General features: G+C 58.2%; 1 protein-coding gene across 5 annotated transcripts; it reads right to left on the bottom strand.

Annotated features, from left to right (window-relative positions):
* Window positions 1-1232: 1232 nt before the first annotated feature.
* Window positions 1233-22877, bottom strand: SLC29A4 (solute carrier family 29 member 4). 5 transcript variants are annotated; one of them, XM_033193103.1, is made up of 12 exons: window positions 22714-22877; window positions 17755-17934; window positions 15493-15624; window positions 15119-15232; window positions 14543-14671; window positions 10701-10775; window positions 9314-9346; window positions 8468-8730; window positions 6529-6667; window positions 6230-6417; window positions 4674-4914; window positions 1233-2492 (listed from the first exon to the last, which is right to left on the bottom strand). In XM_033193103.1, the coding sequence occupies exons 2-12, from the start codon at window positions 17921-17923 to the stop codon at window positions 2350-2352; spliced, it is 1626 nt and encodes a 541-aa protein (XP_033048994.1). In that variant the 5' UTR covers window positions 17924-17934; window positions 22714-22877; the 3' UTR covers window positions 1233-2349. The 5 variants fall into 5 exon arrangements, with proteins under 5 accessions (XP_033048994.1, XP_033048998.1, XP_033048995.1 ...); XM_033193107.1 differs by having other exon boundaries at window positions 10701-10770; window positions 14543-14634; XM_033193104.1 differs by having other exon boundaries at window positions 17755-17929.
* Between the last annotated feature and the right edge of the window lie 1362 nt (window positions 22878-24239).

Raw genomic sequence — 24239 nt, 5'->3', positions numbered from 1 at the left:
GGGCCCGGCGTGGGCTATGGGAAACGCTCTGGTGTCACCTGGTGCAGTCTTGGCCCAAGTGGCCGCCCACCTGGACCCCAGGGAGGATGTCTGCCCTGTATCCTGGAGGCTGCAGACCTGGAGCACAGGTGGCCCTTCTGCCTTCCTTTAAGGGACCCACATCAAAACCTGGATCAGCCCCACTGCTTGGGGAAACTAAGGACAGAACAGGCTAGGTGCAGTGGCTCACACCTGTAATCCTGGCACTTTGGGAGACCAAGGCAGGAGGAACACTTGAGGCCCAGACTTTGCGACCAGTCTGGGCAACAGCAAGACCCCATCTCTACACAAAATAAAAGAATCTAGCCAGGCGTGGTGGCATGCGCCCGTATTCATAGCTATTTGGGAGGCTGAGGTGGGAGGATCACTGGAGCCCAAGAGGTGAAGGCTGCAGTGAGCTATGATGGCACCACTGCACTCCAGCCTCGGTGACAGAGCGAGAGCCTGTCTCATAAAGAAAAAACAAAAATGAGGCACAGGCCGGGTGCAGTGGCTCACACCTGTAATCCTCCAACACTTTGGGAGGATGAGGCAGGTGGATCACTTGAGGTCAGGAGTTTGAGACCAGCATGGTCAACATGGTGAAACCCCGTCTCTACAAGAAAAATTAGCCAGGTGTGGTGGCAGGTGCCTGTAATCCCAGCTACTTGGGAGGCTGAGGCAGGAGAATTGCTCGAACCTGGGAGGCGGAGGTTGTAGTGAGCCAAGATCGTGCCACTGCACTCCAGCCTAGGCAACAGAGCAAGACTCAGTCTCAAAGAAAAAGAAAATGGAGGAATGGAACAGTGCAGGATTTCGTCCAAATTGCACAAATCAGCAAAAGGGCTGAGGCTCGAGGCCAGGAGGCTCTGACTCCTAGGACGCAGTGTAGTCCCCGAGGGGTAGGGGACAAATCGCGCCCGCTTTGTTTCCCCTTCAAATGGGCTGCATGCAGCCATCCTCCCTGATCCTCACGAAGACTGGGGGGGTCAAGGTGAGCGACAAACCACAAGTGCTCCCAGCTGTCACCCCACCACCCAGCCCTGCCCACAAACCAAGCCTACCTGGTATGAGGACACCCTCCTCCTCCCTGATCCGCCCCGCCCACCTCACAGATGGGAAGACTGAGGTCCGGCTTACACGGGGCGACCCGAGTTCCACCGGGATCCCAAGATGGCAGTCCCGGCCCCCGTCCACGCACAAACTCTGCTTGGAGGCGGCAGTGCAGCGGTCTGCTTTATCTTTTAATGGCCAGTGCGGTACAGTTAGTGGACAGACGGGTGACGGGACACAGCAGGGGTAAAACAGGGCAGTCACAGCCAGGGCCAGGGTTCTGTAAGGGTGGGCCGTCCTCCCCCTGGAAACGCTGTCTCTGGAAGGACACCCTTAGAATCCCCCAACCTCGGGGTGCCACCCACACGGGCCTGGTGTTCTGGGGGACCCAGGCTGGAGTGCCCCCAGCCCCTCCCTACTTGCTAGGGACCCTTGGGTCTGTCGGGTCCCTTGCTGGATGAGGGTCAAGACCTAGGTCAAGCTGACTTCAGCCAGGGTGTGTGACTTCAGCCCCTAGACTTACCTCCCCTCCTCTGTCATGGACCAAGAAGGCAATGGGAGGGCTTCCTAGTCAGGCACAGCCCCCTGGCCTGTGGCATCGCATGGGTGTGTGAGGAGGTCCTGATGTGCCTGGCTGGCACCACTGCTGTGGTTCCCGAGAGGCTGACGCAGACCGTGGGCGGGTCCCTTCGGACCCAGGGCTCCGACTCCTTCATGGCTAACGCGTTTTGTTTGGGAGAAGCAGTCTCTAAGAATGAGGACAGAAGGGGGAGGCCGGAGGGTAACACGGTGGGGGGGCTGCCCCTCTCCTCTCAGGGCTCCAGGGTTCATGAGGGGTCCTCGGTGGAGGCTGGGCCAGGTGGTGGCCCGATCAGTGGCAGCGGGCGATGAGGGCTGGGGTGCAGTCACTGGGCACGCACACTCTGGTGGGTGTCTGCTGTCCTGAGTGGGGACACAGTGCGTGTGACCCCGCAGTGTGCTGGCTGGGCTGGAGCTGGGGCCGCTGGACACAGATGGAAGGTAGAGGCAGGTATGAGACCAAACACAGAACACAGTGCTGGCCAGAGCCCCGGGTCACAGGAATGTATTCCGGTACTCGAAGGACTTTGCAGAACTTCAGGCCAGGATTGGGGATGGCTGGACCCAGAGGGGGTGGCGCTGCTGGCACAGGGAGAGGCTCAGGGCCCCGCAGGCACTGAGGTGGGGACGGGGGAGGGGCCCTCAGGCCTTGGGGACCCTGGTCAGGCCCTCGGCGTCCTGGCAGTGGGCAGAGCTGGCTCAGAGGCCTGAGAGGATGGAGCCATTGGCGGTGGAGGTGTGCAGGCAGCTGCCGTGGGCGTCGCGGGTGAGGCTGTAGGTGCAGTAGGCCACAGCGGACCCCAGTGTCAGCCCCGACATGTAGGACACAGTCATGGTGTTCCCTGTGGACAACACTGGCCTGAGGGGAGCAGGGCCGGGGCGACCAGCTGGTGGCCACGGCTGCTCGGGTGTGAGGTGCTGTGACACCCGCATGAACCGTGCTGTCCCTCCAGGACCCGCTGCCCCATCGCTCTGCGTGGGAGCACCCTCTCCGGATCCTGTCCTTCCTCATTCCTTCTCCCCGAGGCCATCTGCTATGCACACCAGGCCTCGCCTGCTTCTCTGGCTCCCCCAAACCCCCATTTTTAAAATTTAAAGACAAGGTCTTGCTCTGTTGCCCAGACTGAGCGCAGTGGTACAGTCATAGCTTTCTGCAGCCTTGACCTCCTGGGCTCAAGTGATCCCCCGACCTCAGCTTCCCAAATACCTGGGACCACAGACACATACCACCACGCCCGGCTAACGTAAAAAAATTTTCTGTAGAGACTCAGTCTCACTATACTGCCCAGGCTGGTCCCAAGCTCCGGGGCCCAAGCAATATTTCTACCTTGGCCTCCAAAACACTGGGATCACAGTCCTGAGCCAGTGCGGCCGGCCCCAACCCTCCCCATTTTAATCTCCAGTCTCAGCCAGGTATGGTGGCTCACACCTGTAATCCCAGCACTGGGAGGCTGAGGCGGGCGGATCACCCGAGGTTAGGAGTTCAAGACCAGCCTGGCCAATGTGGTGAAATCTCACCTCTACTAAAAATACAAAAATTAGCCAGATGTGGTGGTGGGCATCCATAATCCCAGCTACTCGGGAGGCTGAGGCACAAGAACTGCTTGAACCTGCGAGACAGAGGTTGCAGTGAGCCGAGATCATGCCACTGCACTCCAGCCTGGGGAACAGAGCAAGACTCCATCTTAAAAAAAAAAAAAAAAAGAAAAAAACTCTCCAGTCTCCAACCTCTGGCTTCCTCCCTATCAGGGACAATTTGGGATGTCCGATGGGCACCTGGAACGTACCAAATCCCAAACCCAACCCCAACCCCACCCCGCAAGGCCCTTTCCCATCTCAGTCTGGGCCAGTGCCAGCCTTCTTGCCTTGAGCAGTGGACCCCAAACCTGGAGCCCCCTTCCCTCTCTCACACCCTACCTCTCAACCCGTCAGCCGGTGCTGTGGGCTGCCGTCCAAACAAGACCTGGAATCCGGCACCTCCCAGTGCCACGTCAACCTCCTCCAGGTCTGGGCCCTGTCCTCAAGGGCCTGGACTGGTAAAGTAGCTCCTCACTCACCTCCATGCCCACGGCAGCTGGAGGGATGCTTTATCAACCATCAGACCGCATTCTTCTCCTCTCCAGCCCCTGGCCTCAGTGCCGCAGGACCTTTGCACATGCCATTCCCGCTGCCTGGATGCCTTTCCCTTGCATCCTCACATGGCTGTCTCCCTCGCTACTTCCTCCAGGTCTTTGCTCAAAAGTCACCTCCTCAGTGAGGTCTTCCCAGATTGCTCCATTTACACTGCTGGCTCCTGAGCCTGACTCTCCCATCCCATCACTCCTGTTTCTCTGCTTTATTTTTCCCCATACGATTTCCTGCCATTCAACCAGTTACACCAGTCTAGGATCTTTTTTTTTTCTGAACAGGATCTTGCTCCGTCACCCAGGCTGGAGTGCAGTGGCGTGATCACAGCTGCAATCTCAAACTCCTGGGCTCCAGTGATCCTCTCATCTCAGCTTCCCGAGCAGCTAGGACCATAGGCGCATGCTACCATACCCAGCTAATTTTTAACACTTTTTTAGAGAGGAGAGGCTCTCGCTGTGCTGCCCAGGCTGGTCTTTAATTCCTGGGCTTAAATGATCCGCCTGCCTTGCCCTTCCAAAGTGCTGGGATTGTAGGTGTGAGCCATCTGCGCCCAACCTGGGCTGCCTCCACATCTGGACGGTCAGTCCCACAGCACGGAGAGTGCCATTTTGTCGCCACTGTGTCCCCAGTGCCTTGAAAAGCACTTGGTTCACAGGAGGGGCTCACCAAGTAGTTGTGGGGTACACGAATGAATGAGTGAATGAATGAGTGAATGAACGAGTGAATGAATGAAGTGGCTGAGAACGTCCCCACACCTATGGCCTCCCAGACATTGACTGTTCTGAACCTCCCTTCGGAACCCAAATGCACCTTCTTGCGGTCTGCCCTGGGTTTCCTCGTGAGGGGGACGTTGCGCTGCTGGGAGGACCACCCCCTCCATGCCCCGCGGGCCTCACCTGCCAGCTCCCGCTGCTTGGGGCTCACTTTGCCTGCCGCCAGGATCATGGGCACGCTGCCGAAGTAGCCGTTGCTGATGCCCATAAGCAGCGAGAAGATGCAGGGCCAGGCAGGGTGGCGCAGGGCGGGCATGCCGCTGGGGTAGACGCACAGGATGAAGAGAGGGATGAAGACCACACGTAGGCAGGAGCAGGCCAGCAGGTGGGTGCCCCGCCAGTCCACGGGCAGGGCTGCCAGGATCTGCAGAGAGCCAGGCATGTGAGCGCCCTGTCCCGGCCACCCCCACTCCCCTCACACCCCACCCAGCCTCCAGCCACGTCCCCATCCCCAAACACTCCTGGGTCTGTCCAGCTCAGCCTGCAACCCTGCCCTTCTCTGGATCGCCCCTTTAAAATCCCCCAAATCCCACTTAAAACTTTTCCCTTAGAGGCCGGGCGCGGTGGCTCAAGCCTGTAATCCCAGCACTTTGGGAGGCCGAGACGGGTGGATCACGAGGTCAGGAGATTGAGACCATCCTGGCTAACACGGTGAAACCCCGTCTCTACTAAAAAACACAAAAAAAACTAGCCAGGCAAGGTGGCGGGCACCTGTAGTCCCAGCTACTTGGGAGGCTGAGGCAGGAGAATGGCGTAAACCCGGGAGGCGGAGCTTGCAGTGAGCTGAGATCCGGCCACTGCACTCCAGCCCAGGCGACAGAGCGAGACTCCGTCTCAAAAAAAAAAAAAAAAAAAAAAAAAACAAAAAAAACTTTCCCCTTAGAGTCAGGGTATCGGTCTATCCCCCATGCTGGAGTGCAGTGGCACGATTGTGGCTCACTGCAGGCTCAAACTCCTGGGCTCAAGCAATCCTCCCACCCCAGCCTCCAGAGTAGGTGGGACTACAGGCACATGCCACCACGGCTGGCTAAGTGTTTTGTTTGCTTGTTTTCTGAGACAGAGTCTCATGCTGTCGCCCAGGCTGGAGTGCAGAGGCATGATCTCGGCTCACTGCACCCTCTACCTCCTGGGTTTAAGCGATTCTCCTGCCTCAGCTTCCCGAGTAGCTGGGATTACAGGCACGCACCACCATGCCCAGTTAATTTTTGTATTTTCAGTAAACACGAGGTTTCACCATGTTGGCCAGGCTGGTCTGGAACTCCTAGCCTCAAGTGATCTACCCATCTCTGGCCTGCCTCCCAAAGTGCTAGAATTACAGGCATGAGCCACTGCATCTAACCATTTCTTTGAGCCATTTCTGAGGGTCCCTGCCCTCTCTGGGTCCCCTCTGGGGCATCCTCCTGTGCTCATCCCTGGAGGGCCTGTGACTGTGAGGCGAGAGGTGAGTGCCACACCTGTCCTCCGAGATGCAGCTGACACTCCGGAGTGCCCCAGTGGGATCAGGCCGGGGCCACCCTCCACAGAACACTGTCCGGCATGGTGCCACTCCATGGCTCTTGCCCTTTCCATGTGGCAGCCACATGCATCCTTCACTCAGAACCCCTCCCGGATGGACCAAGGCCTCCCCATCACCTCCACCCCGTGGCGTCCCCCGACACTGGGCAGGGCGGGCAGCCCACCTTGCCCACGAAGTCTGACAGGTTGAACACAGCCATGATGAGGATGGGCAGCCACTCGCCCAGGATGCAGTGGCGGATCTCAGACTCGAGGCCAGGGAACAGGCACAGCGTGATGAAGTAGGTCACAGCGATGGAGAGCATGTCGGCCCAGATCACCCGCGCCACCACGTAGCGGTGCAGCAACAGGGCTGGGGGCGGGCGGGGGTCAGAGGCAGCGCCCACGGGGACCCCTGCCTGCCTCCCACCCCTCCCCGCCTGGGTACCAGCGCCAGGGCTGCAGAGGGACCCCCTGCACTCACCTCTGAAGGTGGGCCAGCTGTGCTGGACCCTTGGCCGCGGTACATCAAAGCGCATGTAGGCCCCACCGCTGCCGGTCACCTCGTGGGCTGGGCTGTCCTTTGGGGACCCGCTGGGGGCCAGGGCCGGAGCTGGGTGCTCCTGGAGGGAGGACGGAGTGGGATGGGGTTTGAGTGGAGGACAGGACAGGAGGAATCCAGGCCCAATCAGAAGAGCTGCACTAGGGCTGGCGCTGACATTCAGGTGGTGCCTACTGTGTGCAGACACCCCTCTCCCACTTTATCAAGGTCTCTCACTTCACATTTCTGTTTGAGAGAGAGGGTCTTGCTCTGCTGCCCAGGCTGGAGTGCAGTGGTGCAGTCACAGCTCACTGTAGCCTCAACTTCCTGGGCTCAGACAATCCTCCCACCTCAGCCTCCCAAGTAGCGGGGACTACAGCCATGCGCCATCACCCAGGCCAGGTTTTTTGCTGTTTTCTTTTTTGTAGAGACAGGGTCTTGCTATGTTGCCCAGGCTAATATCAAACTCTTGGGCTCAAGTGATCCTCCCACCTTGGCCTCCTCTATAGCTGGGATTGCAGGTGTGAGCCATTGTGCCTGGCTCTCACACTTCCGATGCTGCAAATTCCACCTCACCACTCCCATGAACCCTCTACCAGCTTCCGACCAAACCAACCAGAGCATCTTGTCCCCCATGACCCCTTTACTTCTCCCCTCCTCCAAACACATGGAGCTCCTCCCAGCCTCTGAGCCATTGCACACACTTTTCCCTCCACCCCAACACCCTTCCTGTAGGTCAGGTCTCAGCCCAAAAGTCCCTCGGGGAACGTCCCTCACCATGAGAGGGATGCACCCCTGCCCCGGCTTGTCCCTTTCCATCCTGGGTCCCTCTCTGGGTCTGGGTGCTCCCCTGGGGATGGTGTTTCTGGCTCACTTCAGTGTCCCCAGCTGAGGGCCCAGGTGACTCACTGGATCAAGGCCTGCATGACCATTCTGGTTCTGGACCCTCAGGAATGAGGACCAATGGCTCCCTCACCCCGCCTCTGCATGGTCTGGCACTCCTGACCTCACCTTGCAGGTGTCCCCAGGACTGTACAGCGGCTGGCCCTGAGCCTGGGGGCTGTGCAGCACTGCTGCCACCAGAGGGCACCCCAGCCCCCCAAGGACAGCTGCCTGCCCCAGCGATGGTGGGACAGGGCACTTCCTGGCAGGGGCTGTCTGCGCTGGGGACCCCACAGGAGCAGTGCCTCTGTGCTGTGACAGGGAAGCACAGCAGAACCAGGGGCCACAGAACAAGCCCCTGGCCCTCCCTCTCTGCCTGTCTATCCTCACCTGGGAGACCACTCCCTTTCCTGGCTGGCTGGTGGTGACTTATAGGGGAAATTCTGACTTATATGGGAAATTCCCCCTCAGGGAACACGGTTATCCCTGAGCCCTGATTTCCCTCCTGCTGTCCCGTCTCTAGGGAGGAAGGGTGCGAGCTTCCTAGGGAGTTTGCTGCCAGGCTGAGCTTGCAGGAGGAATCTCCAACGTGAGCTGGCACAGCCAAGAGGGCTGAGACCCCCCAGAACCAACGTGGGCTGTCCCAGGGATGGAAACTTTAGTGTACATCATGTGGGGTGTCACTGCGGACAGGCGCCATGCACACCGCACGCCCCACGCCATGGGATACAGCAGCTGGGCAGAGCCCCGGATGCTCTGGGGTGGGGCCTCAGGCCACGGGATGTGGGGTGCCACTAAGAACCCACACCTGAGTCCACAGAATAAAGGGAGTTGGCAGGAAGTGGTCTCCACCACAGCGGGAGGCCGCGGGCTGGGGTGCAGGGGATGGGCTGGGGTGCAGGGGATGGGCTGGGGTGCAGGGGACGGGGTGGGCCGCGGGTACTTCCCAACCTCGCGGTGGGGACAGAGGAGGGAACAGAGGTGGGTGATGCGCACTTACGAAGTGGACGTCCCCAGCGGCGACGTCGTGGTGCACGCGGTAACCAGAGCCCTTACCCAGGCCTGGCCTGCCCCGGCGGCTGTCACGCGGCCGTGTGGTATAGAAGAGCACGAAGCGGCTGCGCCGCACTAACAGGTGCAGCAGGAAGCACAGCAGCTCCAGTGCCACCGACACCAGGAAGAAGATGAGAGTGCTGGCGCGCTCGTCGGGCAGCAGCAGCTTGGTGAGGATGCGGCTCAGAGAGATCATCACACCTGCCGTGCCTAGAGGGCATACACGGTGGGCCCGGGCCTGACCCGCCCAGCTCCCTGCACCACCCCGCCCTGCCCCATCCCCACCCACACAGACCCCTCCCCACCGGCGCCCCCTTCCGCCCACAGGCTCCCCCCCCACCGCCGACCCCGCCCTCCACCGCCGGCCCTGCTCCCACCCACAGGCCCCGCCCATCACCGCAGGCCCCGCCCACTTCCACGGCCCCGCTCCCACAACCAGACCAGCTCCACCAGCCCCTTCTAGAAATTCCTACAGTAAGCGACCCAGCTGCTTCCAGACCCCATTCAGCTCCACCCCCACTCAGCCACGCCCAGCTCCATCCCACCCTCCACCCCCACTCAGCTTGGCCCCACACAGCCCCGTCCCACCCGCTCCCCCAGCTCCCCGCCCCACCTCCCTTCCCAGCCACACCCCCTGCCGCTCCATCTAAGTCCTGAGGCCGGTTTCTCTCCGGCCCCAACTCCGGTTGCCCCCAGCTCCGCCCCAGCCACAAGAGGAGCTGTCCACAGGAGCTGCCCCTCACAGCAGCCCCACCCCGACGCCGCTCACACACCCCCACCATGGGGCATTTACCCAGTGCCTGCTGCGTGGCTGCACCCTCCTGCTCTGAGGACGCAGTAGGGCCACGATGACACACGGACGCAGGGTGGGAAGAAGATGGATGCAAACAAGATTGTGCGTGATTCAGGCAGGGGGCCGAAAGAGACAGAGCAGAGGGCGCGCAGAGGTGGGGGGCTGTTAGAGGACCCCTGTCCCATTGGGGGCCTTTGACGCGGAGGTCTGCAGGACAGGGCTGGGAATGCAGCCTGGGGACAGGTGTTCCTGGCCGGGGAATGCCGTGAGCTGAGTGCTCATGTTTGAGGCGCTGGGGTCACGAGGCTGGGAGGGAGGGCCTTGGGGTGGGCAGGCTGTGTGTTTTTTCTTAGTGTGGCCATGGGCCACTGCCCGGTGTGAGGCAGGGTGGGTCAGGGCCATGGTGGGCCACCCCGTGAGGGTGGGCAGGGCTCTGAGCGCGTCTTTTCTGCGGGGCCCTTGGCTCCATAAACCACCCGACATCAGTGTGCCGGCACAATTCTGCACCCACTCTGGCTTAGCCCCACCACAAAATCCACTGGCTAAGATGGGAGTCTGGGGGCTCCGGGGCGTCTGGTCTACCTCAGCACCAGGCAGAGGGTTGCAGAACGCCCCCAAGGGGAGAAACGAACCAGGCCCACGTGGGTCTTGATCTGGGCTTCCGCTTCCTGCCTGGGCGGCACTGACCCCGGGCAGTCCAGGCACAGAAGGAAGCTTGGGGACCCTGAGAGGAAGGGGCCTGCAGGCACACAGTGTCGCTGCCAGGGGCCAGTGCTGCCCCTCTGTAGGGGCTGGAGGCCAGGGGACAGACCTAGGACTTGGAGAAGGTCCGGGTGTCATATAAGGTTCAGGCATGAGCAAGGAGGTGCCATTTGCTGAGAAGGGGCGGGTGTGAGTGGCAGGGTGGGTGGAGGAGACGTGAGTTTGAGAAGCCCGTGAGACACCCACATGGGGTGCTGACCAGGGGGTGGCTTGTGTGTCCGTGGCTGAAGGAGGGCATGGTGCTGTAGGCATGGCGTGATGTCCATGACATCACGGCCATGGATGGGGCCCACTCCCTAACACACGCACACACACAGACTTACAAAACGCACACCCAGCCACATGCTCAGAGACACACACGCTTCCCCCATCACAAAGGACCACACACCCCAGAAACACAGCACACACATGTGTGGGCCCACATGTCCCTCCCATGTGGGAGTCCACCCTTTTTCTATCCCCAGCCAGGCCAGGAAAGATGGTGATCACTGTCCCTAGCTCAGTGTGCCAGGGATTGTGAGCCTCCCTCTCAGACCAGGGCACATCATTGGGAGCCCCCGAGAAGAAGCTTCCAGAGCCCAGGGCAGCCCAACACCCCCTCCCCGGGAGATCTGCAGATACTCACTCTCCCCGGTCATCACCCCCTGCGTGTACCGCTTGGGTAGCATCCCCGTGTATCCGTAGAAGCTGGATTGCTGCACTTGAGAGAGAGAGAGAGAGAGAGAGAGAGAGAGAGGAAAAATCCGGAGACACCATTATCACCTGTCAACTTGGGTGAAATGCACTAGCTTGGGAGAACTCAAGGGTGCATAAACAGCCGTTAACACCACTAATGGCAGAGAGATTTGACACACAGCAGTAGGAACACCAACCAGTGTACCCTTGGGGTCAGCCAGGGTCATTGACAAGCTCTGGTGGATGAAACATCTGCAGAAATGACTCGTCACTTCTGGGCAAGGCAGTGAAAAGCCTGCATGGACTTTCAACCTTTCCTTTTCCTATGGGCAGGGACAGGAGAGGCCATGTATTATGGATTGGGGAGAGGACTGTCTGCCTGAGGCCCCGAGAGACCGTGTGGAGCATAACACCCTTCACCCTCCAGACAGGACAGGCAGCAAGAGTGAGAAGTCAGGCTTGTTCTATGGAGCCACTGAGATTTCTCAGTTAATTTGCTATACAGCAATAACCCCTCTCATCCTAAATAATACAGCCAGAAATCGATCAGGGTCTAGGGAAAACAAAAGTGTACAGGCCCCTACCTTGGAGTCTAGCAAATCCATGACTGGAAGTAGCCTTGGGGGCAGTCTTTGTCTAACTAAAATCTTCTGGTCAAGGCTGGGCACTGTGGCTCACGCCTGTAATCCCAGTGCTTTGGGAGGCTAAGAAGGGAAGATCGCTTGAGTCTAGGAGTTCAAGACCAGCGTGAGCTACAAAGTGAGATCTTGTTTTTATGATTTTTTTTTTTTTTTCAGATAGAGCCTCGCTCTGTCACCCAGGCTGGAGTGCAGTGGCACTACCTCGGTTCACTGCAACCTCTGCCTCCCGGGTTCACATGATTCTCCTGCCTCAGCCTCCTGAGTAGCTGGGACTACATACAGGCATCCGCCACCACACCTGGCTAATTTTTTGTATTTTTAGTAGAGATGGGGTTTCACTATGTTGGCCAGACTGGTCTTGAACTCCTGACCTTGTGATCTGCCCACCTCAGCCTCCCAAAATGCTGGGATTACAGGCAAGAGCCACCATGCCTGGCAACAAAAATTTTTTAAAATTAGCCTGTGCCTGTAATCCCAGCTACGTGGGGGGGCCTGGGCTCTCCTTTGAGCCCAGGAGTTCAAGGCTGCAGTGAACCATGATCCCACCACTGCACTCCAGCCTGGGCAACAGAGTGAGACCCTGCCTCTAAAAAAATAAAATCAAGTCACAGCATTTTTTTTGTTTTTTAGCAAAACACAACAGTAGCATTGAGAGTATTATTTCATGAAGGCTTGATGTCATTTATAAAGACACACATGTGTTTACAGGGCCATAATACAAAATTTCTTTCTTTCTTCCTGAAAGTCATGGTCAAAAAGAGTTTGAAAGTCTACCAAGCTGGCTAGGCACAGTGGCTCATGCCTGTAATCCTGGCACTTTGGGAGGCTGAGGTGGGCAGATCACAAGGTCAGGAGTTCAAGACCAGCCTGGCCTATATGGTGAAACCCCATCTCTACTAAAAATACAAAAATTAGCCAGGTGTGGTGGCAGGCGCCTGTAGTCCCAGCTACTCGGGAGGCTGAGGCAGGAGAATCCCTTGAACCTGGGAGGTGGAGGTTGCAGTGAGCTGAGATTGCGCCACTGCACTCCAGCCTGGGCGACAAAGACTCCATCTCTAAAAAAGAAAGAAAAAAAAGAAAGTCTACAAAGCCTTGCTGGACCCTTGCGAAATGTCACTGCCATGAAACACAGGGGTGGGTGAAGGACTGTCCTGGATTAAAGGAAAGTTATGAATCTAGAGAGCATGTTGGGTCAGGGGAAAAAAAAAAAAAGAAGCTATAAAGAACATTATCGGGGCCAGGCACGGTGGCTCATGCCTGTAATCCCAGCACTTTGGGAGACCGAGGCGGGCGGATCACGAGGTCAGGAGATCGAGACCATCCTGGCTAACACTGTGAAACCCCGTCTCTACTAAAAATACAAAAAATTAGCTGGGCGTGGTGGCACACGCCTGTAGTCCCAGATACTTGGGAGGCTGAGGCAGGAGAATGGTGTTAACCCAGGAGGCAGAGCTTGCAGTGAGCCGAGATCCACACAGAGTGAGACTCCGTCTCAAAAAAAACACAAACCATTATCAGGATGACTGGAGAAGTTCGAATATGGGTTGTAGCTTAGAAAATAGTATCGCATCAGAGTTAAATTTCCCAATTTTGGCAATTGCAACGTGGTTACAGAAGAAATGTCGGCCAGGCATGGTGGCTCACACCTGTAATTCCCTGCACTTTGGGAAGCTGAGGCAGGTGGATCACCTGAGGTCAGGAGTTTGTAACCAGCCTGAGGAACATGATGAAACCCCATCTCTACTAAAAATACAAAAATTAGCCTAGCATGGTGATGCACGCCTGTAATCCCAGTTACTTGGAAGGCTAAGACAGGAGAATCGCTTGAACCCGGGAGGTGGAGGTTGCAGTGAGCTGAGATTGCGCCACTACACTACACTCCAGTCTGGGCAACAGAGCGAGACTGTCTCCAAAAAAAAAAAAAGAAAGAAAAAAAAGAAAGAAAAGAAATGTCTTGACTGGTAGAAAATACACCCTGGGCCGGGCGTGGTGGCTCAAGCCTGTAATCCCAGCACTTTGGGAGGCGGAGACGGGCGGATCACGAGGTCAGAAGATCGAGACCATCCTGGCTAAGACGGTGAAACCCCGTCTCTACTAAAAAAAATACAAAAAAAAAAAAAAAAAAAAACTAGCCGGGCGAGGTGGTGGGCGCCTGTAGTCCCAGCTACTCGGGAGGCTGAGGCAGGAGAATGGCGTAAACCCGGGAGGTGGAGCTTGCAGTGAGCTGAGATCCGGCCACTGCACTCCAGCCTGGGCGACAGAGCGAGACTTCGTCTCAAAAAAAAAAAAAAGAAAATATACCCTGAAGTATTAGTAATTAGGCAAGAAAGGTGATGACATCTACAACTAACTCTCAAATGGCACAAGGGAAAATATGTATTTTATATTTATATATACTTAGGGAGACATTTAAGTACAGAGAGAGAGGGGTGGAGGGAGAGGGGGAGAGAGTGCTTGTGTGGGACTTCACTGTATCATTCTTGTAAGCTTTCTGTAGGTTTGAAATTTTTGCAAAATAAAAAGTAGCTTTCAAAAGTTTGTAAGGCCAGGCACGATGGCGCGTGCCTGTAATACCAGCACTTTGGAAGACTGAGATGGGAGGACTGCTTGGGGCTAAGAGTTCAAGACTAGCCCAGGCAATATAGGGAGACCCCTGTCTCTACAAACAATTTTTTAAAACTAGCCAGGCTTGGTGGCATGTGCCTGTGGTCCTAGCTACTCAGGAGGCTGAGGTGGGAGGATGGCTCACCAGCTGGAGTCCAGGAGGTTGAGGCTGCAGTGATCTATGATCATGCCACTGCACTCCAGCCTGGGTGACAGAGTCAGACCCTACTGAAAGCCATTGCCCAAGAGAAACAGTGACATGGTGACGAAGGCAGAACAGTCTTTGAAGCCCTGTTTATACCAGGGAAACCAGGGACTGCCTCAGGGTCTCTGTGGCTACATGCTGTGCATACACAGGCTCGTGCGGGTGTGAGCCAGTGTGCATGGGTGTGCAGGTGTGCACGCTGGCATGCAGGTGGACACACACTTGGCACCCAGCCAGCCCGGCTCTCATCATGTCACATGTCACCAGCAGGAGACCAGGGCTGGGGTGGGACAGGGTCAGAAGTGGGCACTCAGGGCCTCACCCCTGGGCCCCGGTTCCTACCTGTGCAGCCAAAGGCCACGGTGCCCACAGCGGCCAGGTTGATGGCGTAGGCTTGGTCCCGAGAGAAGAGCTGCAGCCACACATCGCAGATGCTGATAAAAAGGAGAGGGCCCAAGGCTAAGAGGTAGCCTGTTGGGGGAGAGGCCAGTGAGGGGAGCGGTGGAGCCAACTGGGTGGGGGTCCCCCTCCTCCTCGCCCCTCCTGCATAGTCGGTCAGAGGCTTTCTCTGCCCTTCCTCTTTAAGGACGGCCAGGGATGCTTTACAAGTCTAACAGGGGCACCCAGAGAGCTTCCTGGAGGAGGCGCCATTTGAGCCAGGCCTTGAAGCTGGATGACACCGTGCGGAGGAATGGAAAAGGAAGAACACACTGGGTGTGGGGAAGAGCTTGGGCGGGGCCCAGGGACATGCAGTGGGGTACAGAGGCCCCACCACGGCCAGACCCCAGGGCAGCCCTATGAAGTGTGCCCATTTTACAGATGAGGCGAGTGAGGCTCGGGGAAACTGGGTGAGTGGATGACCGGCCAGGCACATGGGAGCCACAACAGGTAGGCGTCCCGTGGCGGGGCCCAGCGCACCTGCGGTGATCCTGGTGTGCAGGGTCAGTCTCTCCACCAGGACGTTGTTCAGGAGCACGGCTGCCAGCGCCACCAAGATGTAGGTGAGGCTCATGTCAAACACGATGGAGGTCCCTGTGGAGGGCCAGAGACAGCAGGTGCTGAGGGAGGCCCCACCCTCTGCACTGACCCCTGCCAGATGCCACCTCCCAGAAGCGGCTCGCTGCCCAGAGAGGGTGAGTGGCTGCCCTGAGGTCGCTCAGCAGCTCAAAGTGGAGCCGAGATCCGAATCAAATGGGTCCCTGGGTAGGACCCTCCCCTCCGGGGGTTTCTAGGAGGCCCCGGGCCATGATGGAGTATGCTGAGTGGCCGGGCGTGACCGTGGAAGGACCCACCTGGGTACTTGTGATGCAGGTAGTCCACGTCTGTGATGAAGCTGTTGTACGGCAGCAGGAAGCCCACGCCAGCCAGCAGCATTGCAAAGTAGATGGCGTGGTAGCGGTCATCGGGCACCGGCTCCTCCAGTGCTAAAGCCAGAGACACCAGGTGAGACGGGGCACCCTCCATGCATGGCTGTGGCCTCCGCACAGGACGATGGCCATCACCTTGGTCTCCATCACCATGGCCACTGCCATCGCTGTGAACCCTGCTCCCCTCTGCTCCAGATACCTCTGTCATCCGGCTATTATCAAAAGCCACCAAATACTGTGGCTACGGCCACCAAACCCAAGCTATCACAGCCACTGAAGCCACCAGCTTGATGGACAGGAAACCAGTTCACGCCTGTCATTCCAGCACTTTGGGAGGCCGAGGCGGGCAGATCACCTGAACTCAGGAGTTTGAGACCAGCCTGGCCAACACGGTGAAATCCCATCTCTACTAAAATAGAAAAAAATTAGCTGGGCATGGTGGTGCAAGCCTATAGTCCCAGCTACTCAGGAGGCTGAGGCAGTACAATAGTTTGACCCCAGGAGGTGGAGGTTGCAGTGAGCCAAGGTTGTGCCACTGCACTCCAGCCTCGGCAATAGCATGAGACTCTGTTTTCAAAAAACAAAACAAAAATTGTAAGATATGGAAGGAGAAGAGTGAACACCCTCTGCCTGTCCTGCTGGGGAAGGGGTCAGCATGTTTAGGGTCGTACAGGGTTCTTGCATCATGCTTGGTGGCAGTATGACCTTGTCACTGCCTTTGTTTGGAGAGGAGACATGGTTTATGGAGATATCTATGGGAGCCACAATGGCAAGGGGGGACATGATGGTCTGCTTATGGTCACCTTGACAGGCTTAAGTACAGTCCCCAGTTCAAACACTAGCCCTGGTGCTGCTGTGAGGACGTTTTGCAATTCAAGTTCCTTCTCCATCAACTTTCAGTTCATCAAAAGGAAAATGACCCTGGATGGGTCTGACCTAATTGGGTGAGACCTTGAGGTCTTCCTGGAGCTCAGAGATTCCAAGAAGCTCTTGCCCGTGGATTCTAGACTGTCCATGACCTTCCTGCCTGCCTGCCTGGCTTAACCAGCTCCCACTTTAGTCAGCCAATTTCTTTTTTCTTTTTTTTTTTCAGACAGAGTCTCACTGTCGCTCAGGCTGGAGTGCAGTGGCGTGATCTCGGCTCACTACAACCACTGCCTCCTGGGCTCAAGTGATTCTCCTGCCTCAGCCTCTGAAGTAGCTGGGATGACAGGTGTGTGCCACCACACCTGGCTAATTTTTGTAGGTTTTTGTAGAGACGAGGTTTTGCCAGGTTGTTCAGGCTGGCCTCAAACTCCTGGGCTCAAGCGATCCTCTGGCCTCAGCTTCTCAAAGTGCTGGTATTATAGGCGTGAGCCACCGTGCCCAGCCTTAACCCAGGTTTCTGAGCCTAAAGTACTAGCATAAACAATAGCTCCCCCAAAAAGAACTATAGCTTACAGGGTGCCTCCTGAGTGCCAGGGACAGGCCCAAGCAAGATTCTGTTGATTCTGGTGCAGCCACATTGACACAATACTATCTCCCCCTTTTTCAGAGGAAGAGACTGAGGGCCAGAGAGGAACAGTGACTTGACTGGAGCCCCTGGTGGGTGAAGGATGGGAGGCAGTCTTGAACCTGAGCCTGTCAGACTCCAAGCCTGTGGGCTGTCCACTCTGCAAGTCTGATCTCAAAGCCAGGTGGCCCAGTTCCTCAATGTAGTGAAACTGAGGTTCAGAGAGGTTTAGGCCCTTGCCTAATGTCACACAGCTGGGCTGAAAACCAGAGCTTTGAACCTCACATCCAGTCCTGTTCAGGCACTTTCCTGGCTCCTTTGCAGTGAGGCATAGCTTGCTTTGGCCAACGAGTGTGACCAAAGTGACGTGTGTCACTCCAGATAGAAGCTTGATGGATCAGCGCATGAACCATGGGTCCCTTCACCCACCCAGTGAGCACGAAAGCCCATGTTAAGACAGAGCCTCCTCTGCTGGGGGCTGTTGGCAGGGCCCCTAGCACAGACACGCAGCATCAGGGCGGAGACGTTGAGACGGTGGGCGTGTTTGTTATGCAGTAGATCTAATCCACACTGACAGGCACTGCCTCCAGTCCATGACCACCCATGGCTCCCTGATACCCCAAGGCTTCACTGGGGGTCACACAGCCCAGTCTGCTTCGGGACAGGACACACACCTTGCCCGCACCCCTACTTACTGGAGTCCATGAAAGCCGGGATGCCCCTGGCCCTAAGGCCCTGGCCCTGAGCTGCCTCTGTCACCTCCTCCAGCTGGTTACTGTCGAAGGTGAAGCTCATCACTACGCCCGGGTCTGGTGTGCCTGCCACGCTGGGCTCCTCAAGGCGCTGGCTCCCGACAGAACCCATGGCAGCCTGTGCTTTGGAGGAAGCAGAGAGAGCAGGTGAGGGAAGAAGGATGAGAAGACACCCCAGCCTCGCTGCCATGCGGCCGGGACTGTATCCCTTGGGGACCATCCTTTCTATCCATCCAGAGGACGTTAATTTAAGCAGATAAGCAATGTCATCTGGTGTCTTTTTTTTTTTTTTTTCTAGACAGGGTCTCACTCTGTCACCCAGGTTGGAGTATGGTGGCGCAACCATCACTCATTTCAGCCTCCACCTCCTGGGCTCAAGGGATCCTCCTGATTCAGCCTCCCAAGTAGCTGGGACCACAGGTTCGAACCACCACGCCTGGCTAATTTTTTAAAAATTTATTTTGTAGAGATGGGGTCTCACTACATTGCCCAGGCTGGTCTCCAACTCCAACTTCTGCCTTGGCCTCCCCAAGTGTGGGGGTTCCAGGCGTGAGTCACGGAGCCACTGCACCCAGCCCTCACCCAGTGTGTCTCAAGATGCTCATCCTCATTACTATCTAGGGAGAAGGGGTCGGAGGGGAGGAGAGCTCAGAGACTGCTGCCCCGGGGAACAACCAAGGTGGCCGGCATGGTGGCAGCGGGCACGGTAAGAAATAGATGGAGTGGAGGGATACTTTGGTGGTGCGATACCAGAACTTGGGGGGCAGTCGGAAACAACAGATGACATGAGTGAGCCTCGTGCGTGCCTGCACCGGCAGGGTCCTCTGGGAGGAAGGCGCCTTTATCACTCATTTTTCAGCTGAGGAAAGTGAGAGTCCCCTTGGTCTCACAGGCAGAAAGCGGGGGAACCCAGGCCCCAACCCAGGTCTGTGTGACACTCTGAGCCACCATGACCCTTGGTCCTGGGGCCAACCGCCTTCATGGCGGAAAGTTCTTCCTGTGGTCTTGCCTCAGTGCTTCTTGCTTCAATTTGGATCTGCCAGCCCTGACCTTCGGAAGGAAAGGAAGGAACTAAGTCATCTGTCATGGAGATGCTTGCACTGTGTGGGCAGCCCTGTGTGTGCCTGGGGCAGGCTAGCTTTTTCCCCTAAAACGATTTTTCCTTTTTTTTTTTTTTTTTTTTGAGACGGAGTCTCGCTCTGTCACCCAGGCTGGAGTGCAGTGGCCGGATCTCAGCTCACTGCAAGCTCCGCCTCCCGGGTTCACGCCATTCTCCTGCCTCAGCCTCCCAGGTAGCTGGGACTACAGGCGCCGCCACCTCGCCCGGCTAGTTTTTTGTATTTTTTAGTAGAGACGGGGTTTCACCGTGTTAGCCAGGATGGTCTCGATCTCCTGACCTCGCGATCCGCCCGTCTCGGCCTCCCAAAGTGCTAGGATTACAGGCTTGAGCCACTGCGCCTGGCCCCCTTTTTTTTTTTTTTTTTGAGATGGAGTCTCACTCTGTTGCCAGGCTGGAGTGCAGTGGTGTGATCTCAGCTCACTACAACCTCCGTCTCCCGGGTGCCAGCGATTCTCCTGCCTCAGCCTCCCGAGTAGCTGGGAGTACAGGCGCCCGCCACCACGCCCGGCTAATTTTTGTATTTTTAAGTAGAGATGGGGTTTCCCCATGTTGGCCAGGATGGTCTCAACCTCTTGACTTTGTGATCCACCCACCTTGGCCTCCCAAAGTGCTGGGATTACAGGCCTGAGCCACCGTGCCTGGCCAATGATTTCTTTTTCTAATAACATGTATTTATTTATCTGAATGCAGAAAGGACTTGTGTTTGCTGCAGAGTTTAAGGCTCACAGAGAGGACAGCACGGCACTGAGCGCTGAATGTAGTGCCTCAGTTTCCCCAGTATGTGGGAGAGCCGTGGAAAGGCTGGAAGAAGCCCACCCTGAGGGGTCCCACAAGCCCAGAGGAAAGTTGACTTTTTGTTTTTTTGAGACAGAGTCTCTTTGCTGCCAAGGCTGGAGTGCAGCGGCACAATCACCACTCACTTCAGCCTCTGCCTCCCAGGCTCGAGTGATCCTCCCACCTTAGCCTCTTAAGTAGCTGGAACAGGTGTGCACCACCAGGCCCGGCTAATTTTTTTTCTTTTTTGTAGAGATGGGGTCTCATTATGTTGTCCATAGTGGTCTTGAACTCCTGGGCTCAAGTGATCCTCTCACCTTGGCCTCCCAAAGTGCCGGGATTATCGACATGAGCCATTGCACTCAGCCCAGTCTGATTTTCCCTGGGGTTGACCCATGTCACCTCTGCCTGCTCTTGTCCCATCTCCTGGGTCTCATTTCCTCCAGCTCCCCTGCCTCAGTTTACTCCCTTCCCAGCCTCCAGGCAGGTTTTGATGATCAGTTACCAAGCACCTCCCTGTGACTCCATGTCCCCCTCTTCTAGCTCACTACAGAGTTTTAACTGGAGCCTGAATGGGGGTCTGGGGCCTCAATGGGGCTTTGAAGCCAGAGCCTTCCCATTTCCAGGTTTTGGGGGACTGGGGAGATTCAGCCCCTGACAGCTGGGGACCAACCCAGGTGATTAGTGCCCACTACCAGGGGAGAGGCGGTCCCGGACTTCCGGGGGCTGAGAAGCCTGGCGTATCTCCCCTTCTAGGCTCAAGGCTCTCCTGACTGCCCCTTGTCAGCCCTGGCCCTCCTGCCACATCTGGAGCACATCTGGGATGGCGAGCAAGGCTTAGAGCAGAGCTGGGCTGGGCTTGAACTGGGGTGGCCCTGGGAGGGCTCCGCACACCTGTCCTCCCCTGTGAAGTGGACACAAGCCTGACCTCGAGAGTCGTTGGGAGGTGCCAGAGAGGCAGCAAAGGCTGAGAGACCCCGGGACTCTTCTTCAGCCTGCAGGGACAGGGAAGGGAATGGTGTCAGGGTGACAGTCTTCAACAATCAAATGCTCCTCCTGCCACCTGCTCAGGATACCAGCCCAGCCCAGGACATCCGAACCCAGAAAGGCCTGGTTTGTGTTCAGTAAGGGCCCCCGAGACGCTCCCCGGGACGTGCAGTGCCGCAAACAATCCTGGCCAGAAAGCCAAGGTTTCTGCCTTGCCCAGAGGCCACGCCACCCAGGAAGGCGGACGTGCTTGGCATCCAGCCAGGAGGCGGCTGCTGTCCCCTCTGGCTCAGTCAGCAAAGTGGGCAGCTGCCACCCACACTGCCCGGCTTGGCCAGCCACTGTCCCCATGGTGGAGGGAGTGGGGAGTCTGCTGCAGCCGCTCGCCCCCACCTCTCCTGGGCCACAGGCTTCCAACTCTGTCCTTCCCAGCCCCCAACATGCAAGCCTACTACCCTCCGGGGAAGGCAGCCCAGGACCTCCTGCCCTGTCCCCCGTTAATTAAAATTTAACCACATGCACATTGGCCTAACCACCCCAGCGTTTAAGGGGCTTGGCTCTGCTCCTCTACTCTGAGCTGCCGTGACCCCTCGACGCCTGCCCCGGGGGCCGTTGAGAAGACACAGGTCACTTCTTTGGCCTTGAGGTCACCCCTCAGGTCTCAGTTTCCCCACCTCACAACTCAGTAGAGGAAGAAGAGGGTGAGAGTATGTCACAAACAGGGACTCGGTGGATGGCTGGTGGGTCAGGCTCAACTACACACAGTAGGCATTCAACAGCTGCACAAGCTGCCACTTAAAGAACACTGCTATGGGCAAGGCAGGGCTCCCACCCCTCTCCCTCATTTTTTTTTTTTTTAATTTCTATTTTTGTAGAGGTGGCGTCTTGTTCTGTTGCCCAAGCTGGTCTTGAACTCCTGGCCTCAGGTGATCCCTCAGCCCCAGCCTCCCAGAACTGAGATTACAGGAATGAGCCACTGCGTCTGGCCAAGGCCTCTCACCATTCTGCAGGGAGGGCAACTGAGGCACATAGAGTTCAAGTCAGGGGTGGGGGAGGTCATGCGGCTCAGACTGGAGCCTGGCCCAGTGACCCCCTCTGGCTCCTCCCATTTCCATGGGGCCTGAAGTACACAACAGTCCTGAACGCGGCCCGGGGCAGCTGGAAGCTCTGGGGGTCTGGACCCCAAAGCCAGTCTGGCCTCACTCTGGGGCCGCGCTCCTCCGGCCCGCCAGGGAGAACCAGGGGAACCGAATTCCACTTGGAAAGCGGGCCTGGGCTCGCACTCCTGGCTCAACTACCAGTCCTGGTTAGTTGATGCCTGGTACACCCCTGGTCCGCGTTAACCCGGGCTAACGATGTCTCTGCTGCCCTTTCCGCAGCCCAGCGGTCTAAGCTGCTCCAACTCCTCTGGGGGTGGGTTTCAAGCCCCTCCGGCCACCCGCTTCTTGCAGCGCCCCTAGGGACGGATGCATGCAGGGGCCACAGGCTGGCCCCCGGACCCACTGCCCTCCCCGGCCTGGGTCCCCGCGCCTTTCTGCCGCTCCCCCACCCCCCCGCATCATCAGCCGCAAAGTTGGCTCGCGGACCTGCGCCCCCAGGCAAAGGACAGACTCCCTGGGCCGCCCCGAGGTGACCCCGGAGGCCAGGCCCCGCCTCACCCAGAGCTTTTTCGAGAACAAGGAAGGGGTCGGCGGGGGCAGGGGGGCGATGGGGCGGCGCTGGAGGGTCCGGAGAGGAACTTCGTGCGGGAGGACCCCCGCGCGGTGCCAGGGGAGGCGGTGGCGCCGACACCCTCCATGGCCGGGGCCCAGGGGTCCGGGTCCGCGCTTGTCGCCGGGCGCCGGGGGCTGGGCCGCACAGGACGCGGTCGGGGCGGCCTCGGGTTCCCGGGACAGGGGCGGTCTGGGGAGAGGGGGCAGCGCCCGGACGGGCGGGAGGGGGCGGGGGGCCGCGAGCGCTGCAGACAAAGGCTCCGACAGGTCCCCGCCGGCGCCTCCCCGCGTCCCGCGGCCACCGCTTACCTCCGCCCGGCCCGGCCTGGGGTCCTCTGCGCGCCTGCTACGCCGCCAGGCGCCCAACACTGCGCGCCCGCGCCCCGCTCCCCCAGCCTCGGGCCGGGCGCGCCCGGCGTCCTCCGCCGGTCCCCAAGTCCGCCCGGCCCCTGTCCACGAGCGCGGCGACGAGCACAGCCCAGGCCACCACGCCCCGCCTCTGCCCGCCCCCAGCGCTCGGCCCCGCCCCGCCGACCTCCTCCTCCCTCAACCCTCTCGTTCATCCCTCCTCCCTCCCCCTCCCCTCCCCCTTCTTACCTCTCTTCCCTCCTCCCTTCACCCTTCTCTCCTCCCTCCTCCTCCTCCCATTCCTCCTCTCTTCCCCTCCTATTCCCTCCTCCTCCCCCCCTTCTCCCTCCTCCTCACTCCTCTCTTCTCTCCCTCCCCTTCCCTCCCCCTCCTCCCCATTCCTCCTCTTACCCTCCCTCTCCCTCCCACCCCTTCTCCCTCTCCATCCTCCCCACTCCTCCTCTCATCCCCTTCCCTTTCTCTCCTCCTCCCTCCCCCTCCTCCATCCCACTCCTCCCCATTTCTCTTCCCTTCCCCTCCCTCTCCCCCTCCCACCCCCCCTTCAAAGTCCTCCATTACCCTCCTGCCCTCCTCTCTTCTCCCCTCCTCTCTCCATCCTCCTCCCTTTCTCCTCCCCACTCCTCTTCCTCCCTTCCTCTCTCCTCTCCCTCCTTCCTCCACCTTCCCCATTCTCTTAGTCCTCCCTCTCTCTTCCCTCCCTCCTCCATTCTATCATCCCCACTCCTCTTTTCTCTCCCTTCCTCTCTCCCTCTCCTTCCCCTTCCTCTTCCTTCTCTCCTCTCCTCCATCTTCCCCCCTCCTCCTCTCTGCTCCCATCTCCTTTCTTCCTTTCTCCCTCCCCCCACCCTTCCATCCAGCTGGGCTATGCAGGAGCCAGGCCCAGGCTGAGGCTGAAATCAGGATCCCCAACACACTAGGGTGTGGCATGGTGGCCCTGGGAGACCCGGGTGACCTGTGCTGGCCCAGCCCACCACCCCCGCTGCCCACCCCTCAGCCTTGGTGCCCAGACTGCTCCTCCTAAACAGGTCCACTCGCCTGGGAGGCCAGCAACGCTGCCAGCAGGTGGGTAGGTTCAGTCACAAGGCCCCTGGGTGACCAGATTGAAAGTTTTGAAGGATGAGTAGGAGTTCACATGCTGGAGAAGGTGCGGAGAGCAAGTCCAGCTAGGAGTGGGGGCTGTGGCCAACCCTCAGTCATGTCCTGCCGTCACTTGGTCCTACCTCTGCCAGCTCCCTTTCTCCTCCCAGCTTGGGATCAGAACTGGCTAGATTGCTTCCCATGACTCCCTTCACCTGGGAACCTCCGTTTTTCTCCCAGGTGAATGGAATCATGACCCCGCCCTGTTCTCCCTGTACTCACCTGTAGCCTGGCTCTAGGGCAGACTGAGCAGAGCCCAGGGGGCCCAGGCATAGGACATCAGCTAGCCCTGGGGGGCTGGGAGTGTCACTGGCTGGGAGAAGGGTCCA

The sequence above is a fragment of the Trachypithecus francoisi genome, unplaced genomic scaffold (genome assembly GCF_009764315.1).
Source record: "Trachypithecus francoisi isolate TF-2019V2 unplaced genomic scaffold, Tfra_2.0 Lachesis_group4, whole genome shotgun sequence".
NCBI classification, from domain to species: Eukaryota; Metazoa; Chordata; class Mammalia; order Primates; family Cercopithecidae; genus Trachypithecus; species Trachypithecus francoisi.
The sequence above is the reverse complement of the archived record's forward strand: the minus strand, read 5'-3'. Positions and strand labels throughout refer to the sequence as shown.